At 43.9% G+C, this 20,597-nt stretch overlaps 1 protein-coding gene across 1 annotated transcript in view; it reads left to right on the forward strand.

Annotated features, from left to right (window-relative positions):
* Window positions 1-20,597, forward strand: part of LOC133011131 (mediator of RNA polymerase II transcription subunit 13-like) — a 75,404-nt gene that overhangs the window by 30,825 nt on the left and 23,982 nt on the right. Inside the window, exons 3-4 of the mRNA XM_061078840.1 lie at window positions 14,444-14,528; window positions 19,049-19,132. Of these exons, the coding sequence (XP_060934823.1) occupies window positions 14,444-14,528; window positions 19,049-19,132 (169 nt within the window). The remainder of the gene's footprint in view (window positions 1-14,443; window positions 14,529-19,048; window positions 19,133-20,597) is intronic.

Below are 20,597 nucleotides of genomic sequence, written 5' to 3' on the forward strand. Positions count from 1 at the left end.
TCTACAAATTATTTATTGTACACTCATATCACTGAAACATAGACTCTGTTTTACACCTGGTGCACCATAGAGTCCTACGATCTTCCGATACTGATACCAGCATTGGAAATCCCGAACGTCGGGTCAGTCATCTGCGATGTTGGGCATCAGTGAGTGCGCAAATCTATGACCCGATCCGATAAGTAAATTAGTATCACCCGGTTAAAACTGCGGTTTTCTTTTCCTATAAGTCACTTCTTCTTCACCGCACCAGAACAGAAGCTGCGCCGAACTGCCATTGGCGAGCATTGTTTTACGAGCAGCGATGCAGAAGTAATTTCCGGTTGTGTAACGTTTAGCCAGAGGTAGCTAAGATATCTGCAACTTGGTAATGTCTCACGCTGGAAGTGCACATTAACCGCTATTTAAAGGAAGTAATAGTTGTGTTTCCCCTAGATTTATGTATTTGTGTTCTTTTTCAGTTACGATTGTCAAACTAGATAATGAAATGGCACTCATAATCTGCATGCATTAGTTTTTCAAGTTGTTTACTCTCAGCCGAGACACACAGCAATGATGGCAATCATCTCTTCCATTGAGGGTTAGTAGCAGACAACTGTAAAAAATATGTTGCATAAGTTGTTATTTTTCATAAATGTAATGGTATTAGATAATTGTTATTGAGAAAGGGAAAAACTGCATCAAATTGACTTGGCCTGACTGTGTGTCATCATATCTCATCACATGATACAAAGCAGTATAAATACTAAAAATGTTCTTCAAAAGCTTTCAGCAATTAAAGTACATGGCAAAAACCTCAACAATAATGAAATACTTTGAGAACAAAAATCCCCCATGTTAGCTCTATTTAAAAATAGCCCTCCTCTTCATCTTATTTCAGGCTGACTCGAACATTGAGTTTATGTCGCTTCAGGACATATACGCCGACTAAAGCAAAATTTGTTTAACATCAAAAATGAAGCCATATGATGTAAATATATTTTTGAATAAATGATGGAGGATTAAGTGGGATGAATGCGGCTGTTGTCTCCCTGCTTCCTCCCGTTTGAAGACGCGCCAGCAGCCTCAGAGGCCTCTCCGTCTGCATCAGGTGACCACAACGCACAGATTGATTTTCTCCCCGGGCGTTTTTTTATGACCAGCATAGAAATGCTGATTTTGTTGCAGTAACCATTCAATCAATGCCTCCACAATGGCTGCTATTTATCCTATAGGGGCCACAGCTGTTTGGTAAAACAATAAGCAATTATGAAAATTACTTTGAGTTTTTTTTCGGAGACTGAAAGCTTCCACATGTTGACTCTTAGCCTCGGCTGTCTGTCAGGAATGAGCTCAGTCACATTTTGAACCACTAAAGCAGTGAAAGAAGTTAAACACAGGCCTGAAAAGACAATAATAGCTGTTTGGTTTTCAGTTTTGTATTTTATTTTTAGGTTCCTGTTTTTTCCCCCTTTTTAATTTCTTCCATTTGGAATGAAAATCCCTGCTTTGTGATACCAGTGAAACTTAAATGCGCCCTCATCCATATCTGTATCTTTAATATTGTTTAACCTCACATCTGGATCAAAAGACAGAGTACTAGAATCTAGTGTTAAAAGAAACTGGGATAATGAGATCCCGTCTGCAGCGATCATTTCTGATAATAAGTTAAGGTAATAAGTCTGGATTGTTTCTCTCTTTGGATTGGTCGAATTTTCACCCTTTTCTGAGTATAAGTGACTTAATTAAGGAAAATTAAATTGAGAATAAGGTTGTTAATTAGAACAAAAGTCATAATACTACGAAATAACAAAGTGGCTTAGAGGTCAGTGAGGTTAACAAAGTCCTGATACGTATGATATTGTGGTGCTCATGAGCCAAATCAAGTATTTTGTTATTAACTAAAGTACAATTTGACAAGATGCTCCACATCCCTCAATTGAACAACAGGCGATATCTGATTTCCCCCCTGTAAAATGACATGGAGCCTAAAATTACGACATCATTTTATTGAAAAATCATGACTTTCCTCTTGTGCTATATTTATTAACCTTGTGATATTAAACTCAGCGCCATTTCACTTTAAGTGGCGTCGATTGAAAAAACCACATCATACATCATATTATGTACAAAATGATAGGTGCATTCAGTGTGGTTGAAAATGAAAGAAAAAGAAGATCAAGTGTTACTTTATCTAATTTGCAGCCGTCTCGTTCCTGCAGCCGTAAACAAATAAACGGTAACTTAACACCCTGTGGCGCCGGTGCAAATTGGACAAAATGGTTCGAACTGTGGCCACAACATGCAACACCGCGGCTGTGAATATCGTTGTCAAACTGTTGCTGCTCTGAAAAGATTGAATTCAACACGTCCTCACAGTTGACATGAGGCATCTCAGCTGTCATTTTTTTTAAATTGCTTCTAAACTATTGAGAACCTGCCTGAGAAATGTGTCCTCATTCTTTACATTAACTTCTCAATGGAGCAGACACACCATGCAGGCACTGCTGCGAATGAATGAATGAACTGCTACTGCCTGCAGCGAGGTGAGCGCTCCATCTCTCCCACAATCCTTGCAGGGAGAGGGGGGGGAGGTGGAGACGCTGTCAATCAGTCTCTCTCTCTCTCTCTCTCTCTCTCTCCGTCTCCCTCCTCTCCCCCTCTAGTGGCAGTTAGGAAGCCCTGTGGAGTCCCGCTAAGCCTCTCAATAGCCGCCCTGCCTCCAACCTCGAGGCCCATTCACTTCTAATGAGGTGCTCAAGTGTCTGTGGCTTAACATGAGGGTCAACACCACAGAATCAGGCCCTTTTTTACGCGGCTAGCTCCAGCATCCCTGGCGAATGCTGCACTGATTAATGATATAATGCTCTTATATTTTAATTTAGCCTATTTAGTTTTAACGTGTAACAACGTCACCGTGAATATGAATCGCTCACACAGTGTTATCAGAATCACAATCAGAATCAGAATCAGAAAGGATTTATTGCCAAGTAGGTTTACACCTACCTGGAATTTTCTTTGGTGAAAAGGTGCATACATTTAACCTAAAGCATAAAAACACAATAAGTACTTCCCATAAGAAAGAAATAATTGTATATAAACCAAATATATATACAAGACATAAAAGTTAAATAAAGAGTAAAATGCAAAAACAGGTATATACAAGATAAAAAAAGTTAAATAAAAAGTAAAATGCAAAGCAGGAGAGAAATGGGGATGTGCAATATGCAATATACTGTTATGTTATGTGTGTTAATGTAACACAGAATTGACACGTGGGTGCGGGATAAGAGTCCAAGTCAGGGGGGGGTCCCGGGCCTTGTTGATAAGGCCAACTGCAGCAGGGAAGAAGTTGGTCTTGTGGCGGGCGGTTTTAGTCCTGATGGCCCGCAGTCTCCTGCCGGAGGGAAGAACCTCAAAGAGTTTGTGACCCGGGTATAGTTGCATTATTCAGAAAATTTCCATTTACTTGTAATCAGAAAGGTGTTCTCTTCTTCTCTTTGTTGAAATCTATCAGATACTGCGTCCGCTAGCTGTTTGACATGTGACAGATTATTTTGACAGCTGCAGGTGAGCTCCGCAAAAGGACGGCATCGCTTCGCTCCACCTGAATCCAAACATCAAGGTCCTGAACTGACCTGGTGCCCCGGAGACGGCTCCGCACACGACAGACAGACAAAAGGCCACTTTAGCTGCAGTCGATCTCTCGTCTCCCACTTCACAAACGCCTTGTCTGGTGGAACGACGAGTCCAAAGCGTCTCTTTTCGTCAATAACCCGCCCCGATGTGGTGCCGTGGTGTGAGCCGAGCGCGAGCAGGCTGTGTGGCCCCGGAGGGAGTCAGCCGGTGGATTCAGTCTGAGCAGACACGGGCAGAGTTCAGTGTCAAGTCGATGACACGGTTGGGGAGAAGGAAAGAGAAACAAGTCACACGAGGTGGAAGTCTGAAGAAAAGGGCAGGCGCTGTGTTTTTTATGGAGAGGTGAAGGTTTAAGGGCTGTTTCGCCTTTCATGTTAATTTGATATTTTCTGTGTGTGGCATTTTCTGAGTTAGCGTCACACACTCGCTTCTGCACAGCCCGAGCTATTGTGTGTGTACTCTTCCACTCCACAACTATCTTCAGAGCCCATCAGCTGCCGAGGAGTCTCTGAGCCTCTGGGGGTAACAACCAATATTTTGGGACTTCGTGTGTACTCAGCATAATTTGGGCCAAGACTCTACATTTAGTTTTTTCGCACACAGTTTCCAGTCGAGTCCACGTGTTTCTCCACACAAAACCCAAACAGCTATACTTAGGCAATAGGTGTTTTAGATTCAGACGTTATTTTGGCTCATCTCTATAATCAGCTATCTGCCTAACAATGCAGATATGTTAAAAAGCAGCTAGCCAAGGCATTTTGGTCAATGTGATCTGCCTCTGTGTTTCTCCACAAGGACTGTTAACCTGCGGGCAACTATAAACCTCATTTATTCTACATATTCACATTCACATCTGTCTATAGAGAGAAGTATTATGGTCTGCGTACATTGGAATATACTTGTTAAGGTCTTTTAATGCAAAAAATATATAAAATCAGGTGGCCTCTCCTCTCCTGCACTCACTTTGTTTAATGCCCTTATGGCCCATTGACAGTATATCTGACAGTATAACATCCACCCAGGGTCACATGATATAATTCAGATGAAGCACAGAGGCATCAAATTCAGGTATTAAAGGCCCAAGGATACGTGGATTATTATGCCGTCATGCGGACCATCACCACTTGTAAACATCTGTAAACACAAACTATAAATACATGTCGTCCTCGCCACAATCAGCTGAAAACACGAATTAACAAATATAAATATATAAATGTGCTTACAGATTTGAATGAATCTATTTTTTTTAAACTTTTAATTCTGTGATGAAATCCAATATTCTAATTGTGATTCCACAAGAGCACAATAAAAAATGTGCAAAACAGTTTAGACACCAAGTGCCATTCATTTATTTATTTCCCACTGACTTATGGGAAAACATTTGGCACTTATCACTTAGCATCCATTCGTCCGCAGCAAGCCAAACATCAAAAGATTTTGTGTGTGTGTGTGTGTGTGTCTTTGTGTGTGTGTGTGTGTTGCAGTGAAAGAGCTAAGTGACTGTCAAATTACATAAGAATGTGGGATAATACTGTTGCTGGCTTTTCTTTGCACAGTTGGCTCTTTATTTGATTGTCAGGGCTGGCGAGAGGCCTACACACTGTTTAACTGTCAGCATCATACCGAGCCCGTTTATATCTCTAAACCTCATCTGTTAGGACTCTCCTGCCATAGTTCCCCATCTTATCTTTTCTCCTCTCCTCTTTTACTCTAACGTTGTTTTTATTCCTCTCTCCATGACATTCCTCCACACGGCCTGAGCCTCTAATCTTCACCTCTCCACATATTACGGTGCTTTATATTAGAGAATAATCGCACTTTGCTCTCGATGCCGGTGTAACAGTCACTTTATTTACCAACATTGACTCCGCGCAAATACCATAAACATTTTGTCAATAATAAATGACACCGTCAACATGCTCTTTTACTAATGACAGTCTCTGTGGAGTCACGTGCAGCATCACACTAAAGAGCAACTGCAGGAACTGAAACTTTTCTATTTCTGTTTATTAAATGAAAGACAAATGAACAATATTCTGTAGAAATACAAACAAAACCTTTTCTATCGCTCAGAAAGTGAAAGGCCAGGACTGACGTTCTTCCTTTCTCGTTTACATGATGAGAAAATCGGAGCTGTGAGCGGCTGGGGCTCGCTCATGTTTGCGTGGCGCGGTAACATCATGCCTGGAATCATCCCTCTTTGTTGTTCAATTATTTATCTTCCACCCTGTTTCCTGCACATTGCCATGACGATTCCCTCACTCTGGAGTGCTTAAAATGTTTGTCTGTGGAAAAGGTCCCTGTGTGCGCGTGGAGAGAATGAGCCCTCGGAGAATAACACCTGGTCACTTTATCCCTCTGTCCGTCTGCTTCTCTTCTCCATACCTCCTGTTATTCTCGCTGCTTTACAGAAGCACACACACTCACAGTAACACTCGCACTCCCTTGTTTTCAACTCTCTGTCCTCTCCTCCTCCTCCTCTTGCACGCCAGCAGAGGTGCTCCAGGCTCCAAGTATATTCACATTGCTGGAAGCAGTGTGACGTGCTGTGCAGCAGAGCTCATGTGAAAAACCCACAATCTGTGTGTGACTTCAACGTGTGACATGATATATTCTATGCACATGTCTGCATATTCAGATTTTTTTCCTGCAAACCTCAGCTGCACGCACAGCCAGATCCTCACTGCTCTTTCTGCGTGTGCTCTAAAAAGTTTTTTTCGAAGTCAAATTCCCCTGTCGTCATATCCAGCAATGGGGGAAAAAAAAAAACATTTAGCAGTGAATTCGGTGTGCGTAGAAGTAATGAGGGGAAGTTGTGTAAGGGATTATTCAGCGCTGCTGTGTTGACATGGCCTCGGCCGCTGCCAGCCAGTCATTCTTACCCTCCACTTTGACCTTAGCTCGGGAGAGGTGGGGCTTCTCTGGCTGCAACTCGACTCCAGAGTGCATCTGTCGGGGGAATAAGATGGAGCAAAACATGGAGATGGACAGAATAGATGTGTGGACCGTTACTTTCTTAAATACTAAGCTGGGAAATGGCGCAGTTGCCTTTTTGTGAGCTTGTGTTTATACAGATACGTACTCTCATGGCACAACACTCACACCCTTCTTTTGCCTCTCTGTCTGACTCACTCCCACAACTATGCAAGCAACTCCATCTCAGTCACCTAATTGATTCCAGATTTCCCCCTCATCCCTTCAGTCTCTCTGAACCTCCTCCTCCTCCTCCTCCTCCTCCTCCTCCTCCTCCTCCTCCTCCTCCTCCTCCTCCTCCTCCTCCTCCTCCTCCTCCTCCTCCTCCTCCTCCTCCTCCTCCTCCTCCTCCTCCTCCTCCTCCTCCTCCTCCTCCTCCTCTTTGTCACTACTGCCCCTTGTTCTGTCCATCTCTCTGGGCTTCCTGGGTCTCAGTGCCTGCCATGTGTGCGTTCAGCTTGTTTGACATTACATATATGTACTCAGTGTATGTTTGTTGGGCTATATGGATAATGGGCACAGAACAGCAAGATGGTTTCTGGTTCGAATCCCAGCTTGGCCCGGGGCCTTTCTGTGTGGTGTTTGCATTTGTGTATGTCTGATGCCTGCGATACGTTGTCGACCTGTCCAGGGTGAACCGTGCCTCTTGCTCAATGCCAGCAGTAGGATTGGCTTCAGCCCGCTGTGACTCTTAAAAGGATAAGCAGTACAGAGGGACAGCTATAGAGAGACTGTAAGAATTTGAAAAGCACACTGCCAGAATTCGTGGATTTAACCAGAAGCTGTAAATCTAACCTGACATGTACCGAAAAAGCTAAAATAAGTATTTTCCTGTTCAAAAGCCAGCAGAGGTGCTGGTTCACTGCCATCTGAATTTTTCAAATTGTGACTACAAGCGCGACAGACACATACTGATGTGTTGAGTTAAGGGGTGTTGATAAAAGTTTTGGGAGATCACGTCACTAAAGAGTATGAGGGTGACATGGACAGGGGTAATGATCTGAAGAGTAGATAGATTTAAGGTGAGAAAGTCTGTCCTTGTCTATGTTGTGGTGCAAAATGAAAATGTTCAGGCTGAAATCAGAACCTGTTACACGTCATGCATTGTGTTTCAACAAGTATAACCTCTGTATGTTTAATCCAGCATACATGTACACTGGAAAACACATGCATTTACAAAAAGCTGGATCGGATGCCATGTCCTCCTTTTACCATCAGTGCCAGCTGTTTAATTGACCTCGCCTGGTCCTGTAAATTGCTCTGAGTGTGAAGTTATTCTTTCTCGCCTGCCAGCTTGATGCTCTTGTGACTCAAACCAGAGAAAAAACACAGGAGCAATAACAGACCACCTGGGTCTGCAGAGCGGCTCCTTTCCTCGATGTAGCACACAGACAAAATGGTGCTCAGATTTTCTTTCGGCTCCCGCTCCACAGTCTTCCTCTTAAGCCAGAGAGAGTGGGCTCAAGCAAAGAATTAGCTGCTGTTACAGAGCACAAAACTCTCCGCAGTTATATAAGATACCCATGTGTCTGTGATCAGGACAAATTGAGAAAGCTGAACAAATTTGACAGGTGCACATAAAAGCCTGTATTATCTTTTAATCTTTTGAGACTGATGGACGGAGAATGTTTCCAAATTCCATGGAAATGTACGTCTGATGTCAAACAAGCTTGTTTTTCAACACAGAGCCTGGAAGTGTCCGTATTCTGTTATGGTAGCAAACACAGAGAGATTAAACCTGGCTTCACCCCAGAAGATAACAATCTGAGATGTTACAGTTTGGATTGAGTCAACAATGACTGGCTGAAACATCGGAAAAGTCCCGAACTTGATCTTCTGTGCTATGATGTAAGCCATCGGCTGCATGGAGCACAGGGTGGACAGGTCCTCCCCTGAAGGTGTCTCTGAGCATCTCAGTCTCTGATAGAGCGACATCTGCTGAATTCTGTCTCACTCTCCCTGCAGGTTGCTGTTTTCAGCTTCATTAGCCATTGACTTTAATCCCATTTTAGGAATGTGATTGGATTATAGAGCAGGCAGCGGAGCAAGTCTCCACCAACATGAGGCATCTTCATTAAGTGCAGGCTTATGAAGATAGGACGGCCCCAGCGTCTAGACGTCTGTGGTACGGGCCGAAGAGCGAGAAAGTGGGAAATGAGGAAAAGTTTGAAAAACTGAAGGAAAGTGGACAGAGCATCGTCGTCCAGATGTGAGGAAATAAGATTAAAGCTGTTTTCAGACTAGTCTGGACATTTCTCTGAATTTTGTAACATTTTCGGGAACAATAGTTGAGCGGCCCATGTGAGAATACACCATTAAAATGTGTGATTTATAGCGAGTGAGTGGGCGCGTTTCTAACACAGTTTTCTTGAGTCTTAAAAACTTTAAGTGAGGGACAATAACCGAATTAAAAATAAACATATAGCAAAGCTTTGACCTTTTGAACAAAAATATTCAACAGCCAAACTCAAAACCTTATGTTTTACAAACCTAATAATGAATTAACATGTTCATATTTACCTGCCACACCTCAAACTGGAGCTCATGCAGAAGCAGGTTTTTCCAGTGGACATGGAAGTAAAGTTCCTGAATAATAAACTCCTGGAAAAGTTCTCCTAATATCCTTCTAGAAAAACTTCCCACACTGGTAAATGGACCGTACTGTCAAGCTGTTCCTCTTCTTTCCATGAATGAACTTCTCCTCTACCTGTCTTCTGCTCAGTGCCAGCATAACACAGCATATTATTGCCGTATTAACAGCCAGCACGAAGACAATGAACCGCTGTTATTATATACGCAAAGATTTCTAAATAGCTCCTTCTGGGCTTTGTGTGTCTCCCTCTACACGAATAACGGTATAACTTTATGATACTGTAATGTTTGTGTGAGTGTTAAATGAGAAATTGGCGACTGCTTGCTTATTTCAGCAAACTGATTCACATCTTTTCTCAGTGGGAATTTCCCCCCATTTGTTTTTGGAAAATACAACTGAGTGTAGAGAAGCAAGAAACAAGAAGAGAGGAGGGAGTGGATAACTGTCTAAACGTGCCAATCAATTAATTACTTTAAAAACAAAACTCAAATTGTTGCATTAAAGCAGAAATAATATACAGCCTGTGCAGGGTTTGATTGCATTCTTATATCCGTATCAACAATCACTTTTTTTTGCTCGCTGTCCAGACTGTTCTCTGCTTTTACAGTTTTCTCATTTGACATCTTCAGATCTCATTCAGCGTCTCGGCGCGTTCGCGAGCCGCTAACGCTCACGTCACGACAGGTGGTGCCGTTTAAAACGCAATGAGAGCTTTACACGACACTAACACGATTATAGACGTGTCATTTACATGTGTAGTTTCTCTTCAGAGCACATACCTGACATTATCCACATGGGTGGTCACGTTGTCTGTGCTGAGGAAGGATCAAGTGCCCTCGCCCCAATTCTTATTTCATTGTCTTACCCCACCTGATCATGTTTCTGAGATGTTTATAGTGTTTACAGATGTTAGATGTAAATGTTTAAGTCAACAAAATAATAATTATAAAGCTTAAATTGAAGTAATTAATTAATATTTGATTATAGGCTGAAAATCTTGAACTCATATGGATGAATTTGAGTGTTTTGGTATCAAGATGATGCTCTGATGATTATCACAGTAAATGTTGCCACTTACTCTCACATCCACAGACACACAAAAACAATAGAGACGCATCATCACCATCGTCAATATTCTTCCTCTTTTCTCGTCCCTTTATTTCTCTTTCACTCTCTGTCCAGTTGCGCAGCCTTGTAATCATTCTCTCTTATCGGAAAAGCACATATAGTAAGTTATGTTTACACACAGGCACGCACACACAAACACACACACACACACACACACACGCAGCAGAGACCCACCTCTGCTCAGACATGCAGCAGAGCAGCTAATTAGTAAAGTGGCGCTGGGGTTTTGTGTGAAATCACATACACACAATGTGACATGCACACAAACTGCCAAGTGAGAGTCCACAGCCGGCACAATCCAGAGACACCACTGGACGCCAAGTCTGCTGGTGCTATTGATCCAGGACAAATGAACAAACGAGAGGGAGACAGAGGTAGAGAGAGAGAGGGGGAGAGGGGAAGGAAGGAAGGAAATGTGTGGAGAAGTGTCATCGTGCGAGAGACAGAGTGTTGTCACACCTCAACTCCCGCCTCCTCTCCCTCTCAGATCAATACCAGCTTTGTGTTTGTTAGCACAGTATTGTAGTTGTGAGTGGTCACTCCCCCTAGCGGTGCGAGACCGGCACAGTTGGGGGGGTGGCGGGGTGGGGGGGGAAGAGGCGGGAGAGATGCTGTGAGACGCATGAGAAGATGAGAGACAGAGAGAAACAGGCAGCTAGAGATGGAGAGACAGGGTTTGGATACAGAGGACGGGAAGGAGAGGTGGAAGCTGCAGAGAGAGGAGTGGTGGAGGCGACCCAGTTCCATCACTGCCTGTTTGTGTTTGGGGTGGTGCTGCAGTTAAGAGCATTGTGGCACGGGGACGGGGGACGGGGGGGTTGTGTGGAATAAACATGAATTTGTCAGGACGTTACCTCGCCGTGCACACACACTCACACACAACCGCACACACGTACAGTACCCAGGCAGACGCATGCAAAGGCGGGCACAGGGGTTGCATGTGCACTGGGGCACTTTGGAAGCCACTTGTCACACACACTGCATAAATGAACATGAACACATCAGCACACGGGTCGTTTTGTCATGATGCTGATCATTTAAATACCTGATTTTTCTCTTACAGTGAGGGAAAAAAATCCATGCACACGCCACAAGCACAAATACACTACACTCAAGCACATCTGTAGATTTGTTTATGATCATTTGGATTTAACTCTAACAATAATTATTATTAAAGGATTATTGCAGCATGTATTTCTCTGCGTTTGTTTGTCAGTTTTTGTAGGAGGGCGGTACATGACCCGAGAAAGAACCCATTTATTCTTGTGGGATCCAGGATTTTTTTCTACCCCTTCTTTAACATTGCAAGATAGGAAGTTTAATAACATTTTCATTGATTTTTTTTTTTTTTTTAAGAATGTTTAATACATCATGCTGAAAAAACTCAGTCATGATATTTATGAGTGTGTGAAATTTTGTGCACATCCAAATAAATATTCAGATCTAGTTAATGTAATTGTGGTTTCATAGTGAGCCTTGGAGGAGGTACGCACTGTCTAAGTGACATTGTTGCCTGATTATGTTTTTTAGACAAAAAATAAGTCTGCTTTTCGAATAGGATGATTAGCAATTAACAGTTTATTAAATATATTTGCTTTTTATAGAAGATTCACATGGAGAGATGATGAATACCTTTTTTTCAAACTGTTTTTAAAACATTTTACAGACTAATTAATTAATAAATATATAATTTAAAAATGTAACTTGCATAATCTGGAGCTTAATCCATTTTTCTTTCGTTGGAATCAAACATCACATTTGTGTTTACGTGGGACAGAAAATCGGGATGTAAACAACTTTTAAATGTCTCTGCATCTTCTTAAAAAAAGGGACGTCTGGCTGTTTATCAGTGGTTCTCAGTAAAAACACACAGAAATGATGAGCCTTCAGTTTAATCTAATTGAGAGCGAGGTTGACTACATGCACTGCTTTTAAAGTCTTTCAGGCATGATGCAGTTCCCTGTAGCTCAGGCTGTGATGAATGATGGATCGCGATGCTGTAAAGCCCTATTGCACTTAGCTGTGCATTTAGTGTCTGCAGCACGCTTCTCCCCTGGGCCATCTGTGTTCCTCCTCTGATTAACAGCCAGCAAAAACTCAAATCATGTTGGTCGCTGACTGACTGTCGGTGAAATGACAGTTTCATGGCGATTCCTCCGAGTACATGCCTCTCACATCCCAGTTTTTAATATATCAGATCATAGTGTATTCCACACTCCTTTTGCTGTATTTATAATGTATGTGTGCTCGTGTGGATGCTCGACCTTGTTTGCCTGCAGAAGTGATTTGTCACACCTCGGGTTGATATGGTGCAGTGAGCTGGCTCTTTGACAACTACAGTATAAACAGGAGTGTCTAATGTGGATTGCATGTTTCCAGCCTGCATGTTTGTGCTGCCGCCGCTTTAAGGATGTGTGGAACATGTCACTCTTCCTCTTTCAGGGGCTTTTAAAAGATCAAATGCAGGAATTAGGATATGAGAAGTGGATGTTTTATATCTTAACGTCTTTATCAGGGTGCGTGCGGTTCCGTTTTGTCAACTTTTGGATGGGAGGCGCTGGGAGGACGTGAGGTTTGCGGAGTGGGTGACACAGTTTCTGAGTGGTGGGGGTCAGGAGCCTGCTGTGGGAGTCATGACGAGTAAATGAAGATGAGTGGCGGAGGAATGGCAGAGTTGGGGAGAAAGGAGAAAAGTTTGGGGGGATTTTTAAGCGCGGGAGAGAGTGAGAGAGAGGCACAGAGACGGCGAGAGCTAATGAGCTGGATTTGCTGGAGACTTGGCATTCTGCTCATGGTGCCTGCTCTATCTCTCTCCTCTGTGGAGGAGCTGGCTCGAGCGAGCTTCCTGTCTGAGCCCTGAAGCAGGAGTAAATGAGGGGTGGGGGGTGGGGGGTGGGGGGCGGGTGGCGTCGGTGGTGGTGGAGGGGCGTTGGAAGCAATAGAACAGAGGAAGGAGGAGAAGGAGGAGGGTGAGGGGCGGGAGGGACCAGTGTTGAAATTGAATGCCAGGGCGCCATGTTCTCACCGCCAGCGTTTCCATGGTTACCGGGTAATTCTGGCGAGTAAGGAAATTTCATTCACTGTGGTATGAAGAGGAAGAAGGAAAAAAAAAAACAGGAGGGAAATATCAACAAAGCAACCAAGGAGGAGAAAGGAATACACAGGCAGAAAAGGGAGAGCAAAGAAAATCAGGAAAGAGAAATAAGAGGAGGAGGAGGAAAGAGAGAACCTCATGTGCCACCCATCCCCCAGGCGATCTGCCACTGCCTCTCATTCTTTTTCTTGTGTATTTCTGTGATGCTTGGTTTGTTTGCCACCACCCTATAAGCAAACACCCACCCACAATCATCCAGTTCTTCCAGCAGCCCTGCAGGTATATGGCAAAGAACAAAGAGAAACACTGTTAACTGGCTGCTGTGTGTGTGTGAGCGCGCACGTGTGTGTGTGTGTGTGTTCCTGCTTTTTGGGAGAAGGGCGACGGGGGGGGGGGGAGTCGTGGTATAAGGTTGCAGGGTAAAAGAATTGAGGAGAGTTGTTTGACACACATGTGAACTGGCTGTGCTGGTGCGTCAGAGGCTGGAGCCAAAGTGCTGCTGATTTCTTTGATTTCAAACACGTGGAAAAAAAACAGTTGATCCAAAAACTCTTGTTTGCATGTACGGACCTGAGCACGCAAGCATGTGTGTCAGGCTGCACGGATACAAGCACACTTTCATTCTCCTCCTAACTGGGCTTGACAACTGCATGGGGTTTGACTGGGCTGTCGCTGCAGCCAACCTGACAGCTGTACAGCCAGGCATCCTCTGCACACACACACACACACACACCGGCATCAAGCACACACACTCACACGTGCACACACTCACACACACAGGCATCAAGCACGCACACAAACACACACACACACGTGCACACAATACTTCGAGGGTAATATCTGATGTGATGTGCAGGTTTTCAAATCAGCACATGTTTTTACCGAGTGAGCTATAAACACACGCTGCTGAATTATGTGCTGTTTATTACCTTCAAGCAAGTGAATGTAGATGTTTGCCTGTCACTTAATTCTTATGTTTAATAACATATCAGGATTCATAATTTGATGGTTGTGTTTTTTTCCCGCCTGTGTTTCAGTGGCCGAGGAGGGACTGTGGGAGTGCGGCCTGTCCTACGAGTGCAGGACTCTCCTGTTCAAGGCCATTCACAACCTGCTGGAAAGGTAAAACCATCGTCTTTTTCCACAGGCACTTCATTAGCCGCACAGTGAGGAGACTGCAGTCAGGACGTGAATGACATACACAGTATATGAAAACATGTTACATAACCGGAACAGTCACATTGTAATGTCATACATTTTTAATGAGGAATATCATGCAGAGGCATTTTTGAGTTTTTCCACAGTTTAACTGTGAATGTAACAGAATACATTGACTTAAGTCTTGTTTGGAACTACTGCTTTTTAAGGTTATTTTCCTTTAAGGCTGCTTTATGCTTCTACACCTGCAACGACACAATCAGTGTTATGGCATAAGGTCAAAAGTTTATTGTAACAAGATATTTTTCACATTATAACAAGATATTTTCTGATATTTTCCACTTTAGCTGCTCAGTGAGAAATGATGCTACCTTTCGAGCGTTGGACATATGATGTTTCACATTATATCTTGATATGTTTGAATGTCATAAAATCGTGAAAACATTGTGTTATAACATTGTACACCAATAATACAATAATAATAATAATAATAATAATAATAATAATAATAATAATAATTACATCAACATGAGCCTCTCATAGACATATTGTTAACTAAATCTGCCAGAAATAAAAAAGGATGTGCATTAATATTTAAATTTAATTGAGCTATTAAGTACAAAGTTCATGGTTAAACTGTGAAATATCGAACCTTAATTACATTTCTTTGTCATAAAGCTTTTAATTATGTACATCAGCTGACATATGGGCTCTGTTGTATTTACAGTGTGTAGATCGTGATTAGAAAGTTTAGCAGATAAGACAGACTTCAGTTAAAACGTCACCACATGCATTAACCAGAATAATGTATTAATGTGGTTTACTACAGCGTAATAAAAAGAACTATCGAACATTTAACCGCCCTCAAAACGTTAAATATAATCTTTCTCCTATAAAAAAAATGCACAAGAAAGATACGTGATACAAACGCTTGATTCAGCAAACAAAACAACTTAAGGTCTAATTGATAGGCAGCTGCAGTTCCTTCCAGAAGCTTCACCTTAATGAAATTATAACCTGAGCACTGAATCACTTGCTCAAGTACCCAAAGCTCTCCTTTCTGAGTCAGAGCCATCTGTTAAATGAAGCAGCACATATTTGCTCTCTATTAAGTTAAGCATCAGTGATCATCATAGGGGGCAGGTTGAATTAACCTTCCTATTACCTTGAAGCTAACTCCTTTATAACTCACTATTTCAACACAGCGGGGATCACTTCCACTTCCTCTGTCATAGGAAACAGGGGAAACTGACCTCTGTGTCAGGCCACTTCTGTTTTTCTTATCATTGTTCAGAACCGCTGTAGATGCTAATGACAAGTAAAGCTGTTGTGAATGATATAATGGTGTGTGTAGCAATTGCTGCATAGTGGAGCTTTTAGGAACTTTACTGTGGCTCTGATTTCGGACATGCACTGAACTCTGTATTTTCTCTGAATGAGTTGCATGAGTGAACGCAACTGTAAGAATGAGACACTCTGCAGACTTTCTCTGCCTGGCCTCCTAGTGTAATGTCTGTGGAAATCCAGGAGAACTAGATGTGTGAACACACTTGGGGATGCCCCCCGCTGGATTCCCTGTGACTGTCTGCTGCACTCGGCTGCTCCACCTCTCGCCTGAGACAAGTTCTTTGTAAAGCTCATGATAAAAGTAGAAGTTTCCGAGCGAGTGAGAGAGAGGGATCATGTGTGAAGTGAGCAGCCGTGGTTTAGAGAAGGAAGTGATACTGTGATAAGAGCGTACCAAAGATGGGAGAGCTGGAGGCTGAGCGAGTCGGATAGCTGGTTGGAGTCTGGCTGAGTGGAGAGGAGGCCATAAAATAATTTTGTAATTCCTTGACCGGGGTCAGAGATTCTAGCAGGGAATTCTCTGGCACCTGCACACAGAGAGGAGGGCGTTGACCGCTGAGTCTCGTCTGTGGAAGGAGGCAGAAGTGATGTGAGGAAGAGCACAGCTGGAGGGATCGCCAAAAAGGGAGCACGATGACTGAACTGTTTGATGTGATCAAATCTTGATCTAATTAAAGAAACGAGAAAAGCGTGCGTGTGTGTGTGTAGCGCACATCCCTTTCGGGCAGGCAAATTAAATATACCTTTAAACGCATCCTCTGCACTTGTCATAAACTCCACATTTCAAACTTTGCAGCTCAGGGACCGCCGCTGCTGCAGTTTATGTGCTATAACTAAAATCATAAACCAATTCCAGCAGTCAGAGAGTCAACATTTCTTTTCTGCATCTCTTTCTGCTCAATTTGTCTTTAGAGAGATACTAAAACTTACTACACTCAATATAAAATACATCTAACTGTTTCTATACAGGGCGGCATGGTGGTGTTAGCAGTGTTGCCTCACTGACTGTCGCCCTTCTCTAGCCCTAATGTCTCCCTACTGTCTCCCCCTACTGTCTCCCCCTATGGTCTCCCTTCTGTCCCCCTACTGTCGCCCTAATGTCTCCCTACTATCACCCTATACTGTCTCCCTACTGTCTCCCTACTGTCTCCCTACTGTCTCCCCCTATGGTCAACCTACTGTCAACCTACTGCAGCCTTACTGACAACCTACTGTCTCCCCCTATGGTCTCCCTTCTGTCCCCCTACTGTCGCCCTAATGTCTCCCTATGGTCACCCTATACTGTCTCCCTACTGTCTCCCCCTATGGTCAACCTACTGCCAACCTACTGCAGCCCTACTATCAACCTACTGTCTCCCTACTGTCAACCTACTGTCTCCCCCTATGGTCAACCTACTGTCTCCCCCTATGGTCAACCTACTGTCTCCCCCTATGGTCAACCTACTGTCTCCCTACTGTCTCCCTCTATGGTCAACCTTCTGTCTCCCCCTACTGTCTCCCGACTATCAACCTACTGTCCCCCTTCTGTCTCATTACTGTCTCCCTACTGTCTTCAGACTATCAACCTACTGTCTCCCTTCTGTCTCATCACTGTCTCCCTACGGTTAACCTACTATCATCCTTCTGTCGCCCTTCTGTCACCCTACTGTCTCTTTCATTGTCTCCCTTCTCTAGCCCTACTGTTGCCCCACCGTCGCCCCACTGTCGCTCTACTGTCTCCCTAATGTTGCCCTACTGTAGCCCTACTGTCTCTTTCACTGCCACCCTTCTGTAGCCCTACTGTCTCTTTCACTGCCACCCTTCTGTCACCCTACTGTCTCTTTCATTGTCTCCCTTCTCTAGCCCTACTGTTGCCCCACCGTCGCCCCACTGTCGCTCTACTGTCTCCCTAATGTTGCCCTACTGTAGCCCTACTGTCTCTTTCACTGCCACCCTTCTGTCACCCTACTGTCTCTTTCATTGTCTCCCTTCTCTAGCCCTACTGTTGCCCCACCGTCGCCCCACTGTCGCTCTACTGTCTCCCTAATGTTGCCCTACTGTAGCCCTACTGTCTCTTTCACTGCCACCCTTCTGTCGCCCTACTGTCTCCCTACTGTCAACCTACTGTCTCCCCCTATGGTCAACCTACTGTCTCCCTACTGTCTCCCCCTATGGTCAACCTACTGTCTCCCCCTATGGTCAACCTACTATCACCCTACTGTCTCCCTACTGTCGCCCTACTATCACCCTATACTGTCTCCCTACTGTCTCCCCCTATGGTCAACCTACTGTCAACCTACTGCAGCCCTACTATCAACCTACTGTCTCCCCCTATGGTCAACCTACTGTCTCCCCCTATGGTCAACCTACTGTCTCCCCCTATGGTCAACCTACTGTCTCCCTACTGTCTCCCTCTATGGTCAACCTTCTGTCTCCCCCTACTGTCTCCCGACTATCAACCTACTGTCCCCCTTCTGTCTCATTACTGTCTCCCTACTGTCTTCAGACTATCAACCTACTGTCTCCCTTCTGTCTCATCACTGTCTCCCTACGGTTAACCTACTATCATCCTTCTGTCGCCCTAATGTCGCCCTTCTGTCACCCTACTGTCTCTTTCATTGTCTCCCTTCTCTAGCCCTACTGTTGCCCCACCGTCGCCCCACTGTCGCTCTACTGTCTCCCTAATGTTGCCCTACTGTAGCCCTACTGTCTCTTTCACTGCCACCCTTCTGTAGCCCTACTGTCAGCCTACTGTGTTCCTACACCTAGGAGGTTTCAAGGGCTTTCCTGTGTGGTGTTTTCATGTTTTCCAACATGTGTGCGTGGGTTTTTCTCTGATACTTCGGCTTCCTCCCACAGTCAAAAGACATGCAGATTGCAGTTAAAGACTCTAAACTGTTCATAGGTGTGAATGGTTGTTTTTCTCTGTCGGCTTCAGAAATCAGCAGTGAGCTGAGTGAGAACCTCTTCACGGGAATTGCTACCTGTTGCATTACTGAAGTTTTAATTATGTCAGGCTCCTGTACTGTGTTGAACTCTCCTCCTGTGAGCAAAACACTAAATGAGATGTACAGAGAGAGATTAAATCATTTCCTGTCTGTCTTTGTTGTTTTTATTTGACTGATTTTCCTTCTCCCCCGTTCTCTTCGCTGCTGCAGGTGTTTGATGGATAAAGGATTTGTGCGGCTCGGGAAGTGGTTCTTCAAGCCACACGACCTGGAAGAGAAGACTCTGGGCAACAGGTGAGTGAGCGTTCAGATGAACACCCCCACTAACACACACACACACGCACACACACACGAGATGTTGTCAGCTGCTTAAATGTTGTGGCTGATCAGCGATCCACACCACATGTGGCCCACATGTGTGACCATGTGTGAGAGTGTGACGCCGCTTGGCAGTGTCTCTCCTTGATGTTCCAGTGGCTGGCTCATGGTATGAGACCATTAAAAAGCTGGACAGTGAGCGGTGGTGAGAGGTGAGAGATGAGCTGAGTCGAGCTCTCACCACTCACTCTCACTGGCTCTCTCTCTCTCCGAGGGGAGGGCGGCTGTGTGTGTCGGTGTCACGCTGTGTAACTGTGGAGCCAGTGTGGGAGAGCCTGAAACTGAGTAAATAGGAGGGGTGGGTGTGATGACAGTAGCTCAACTTGTTGCTCCAGCCATCACGGCCCCGTCACACAGCTCACCCGTCCGGCTCCTCCTTCTCCTGCAGGTGACGACGCAGCGTTGCTCACGTCTCGACCCCCAAATGCTGAGTGTTCAAAAAGAAATAGGAAACCACTCACGCCGGCTGTCAAATGGCTCATTTTCGGAATCTGTTTCAATATTGCTTAGAGGCAGCAAACACAAAGATCAACCATTTATTTATATTTGTGTTGGAGCGTTTGAATTGTGAAAGCTGTAAATTGCATTGTCATTCAAATGTAGTGCGAATTAGGCGGCGAGCAGGAAACTCTGGCTGCAGAAAGTTGCTGATGCAAGTGGAGTGTGCTGTGCTGTGCTCAGGTTCAGCTGCTCCAAGCAGGTGGGAGTCCCTCAGTGAGGAACACTGTGTGACATCTCCACAGCGTGTGTCGCTGGTATTGCATACTTAATAGTGTTCTGACAAGAAAAATAATATAGCCATTTCTTTTTCATACCTAAAAGCAGTCTAATTTGAAATATACCGTTCTTACTGGTGATATTTTCAAGGAGAAAGTGGTGGAGATGCTTAAAGAATGCTGGTGGCTTCTTATAGGGTGAAATTTACGTTTTAATAAGGTTAGAAAATACTATCACACATCTTTTTCTGTGTCTTGTTTATCTTATTTACACACTTTTTTTCTTCATCCATTATTACCTGTGTCAGAATTGATGAATAAGAATAAGAGAATGCAGTTAAAGTGTGTAATAGAAATGGGAATGTGATTGATAAATTATGATGAATGTTATATATGTGAGTAATGTGTTATAATCAGAGTAGACAGGCTATATATATTAATACTTAGTGTTCTTAACTTATTTCCCGGTATCCGCTTCAACTCATGTAATGTGAGTAATTGACTCTATTTAGCCTGAGACAGGTATAAAACTAGGTTCACTTAAGTATGGATGATGATGGACTTGAGTTTCTGGAGTGAGTGAGAGCTCAGTGGTGCAGAGCAGGAACTGTAGAGCAACTGGAACAATCCAGTGGTGGTATTGTTGTGTGTTGGGGGGAGATGAC

The sequence above is a fragment of the Limanda limanda genome, chromosome 1 (genome assembly GCF_963576545.1).
Source record: "Limanda limanda chromosome 1, fLimLim1.1, whole genome shotgun sequence".
NCBI lineage: Eukaryota > Metazoa > Chordata > Actinopteri > Pleuronectiformes > Pleuronectidae > Limanda > Limanda limanda.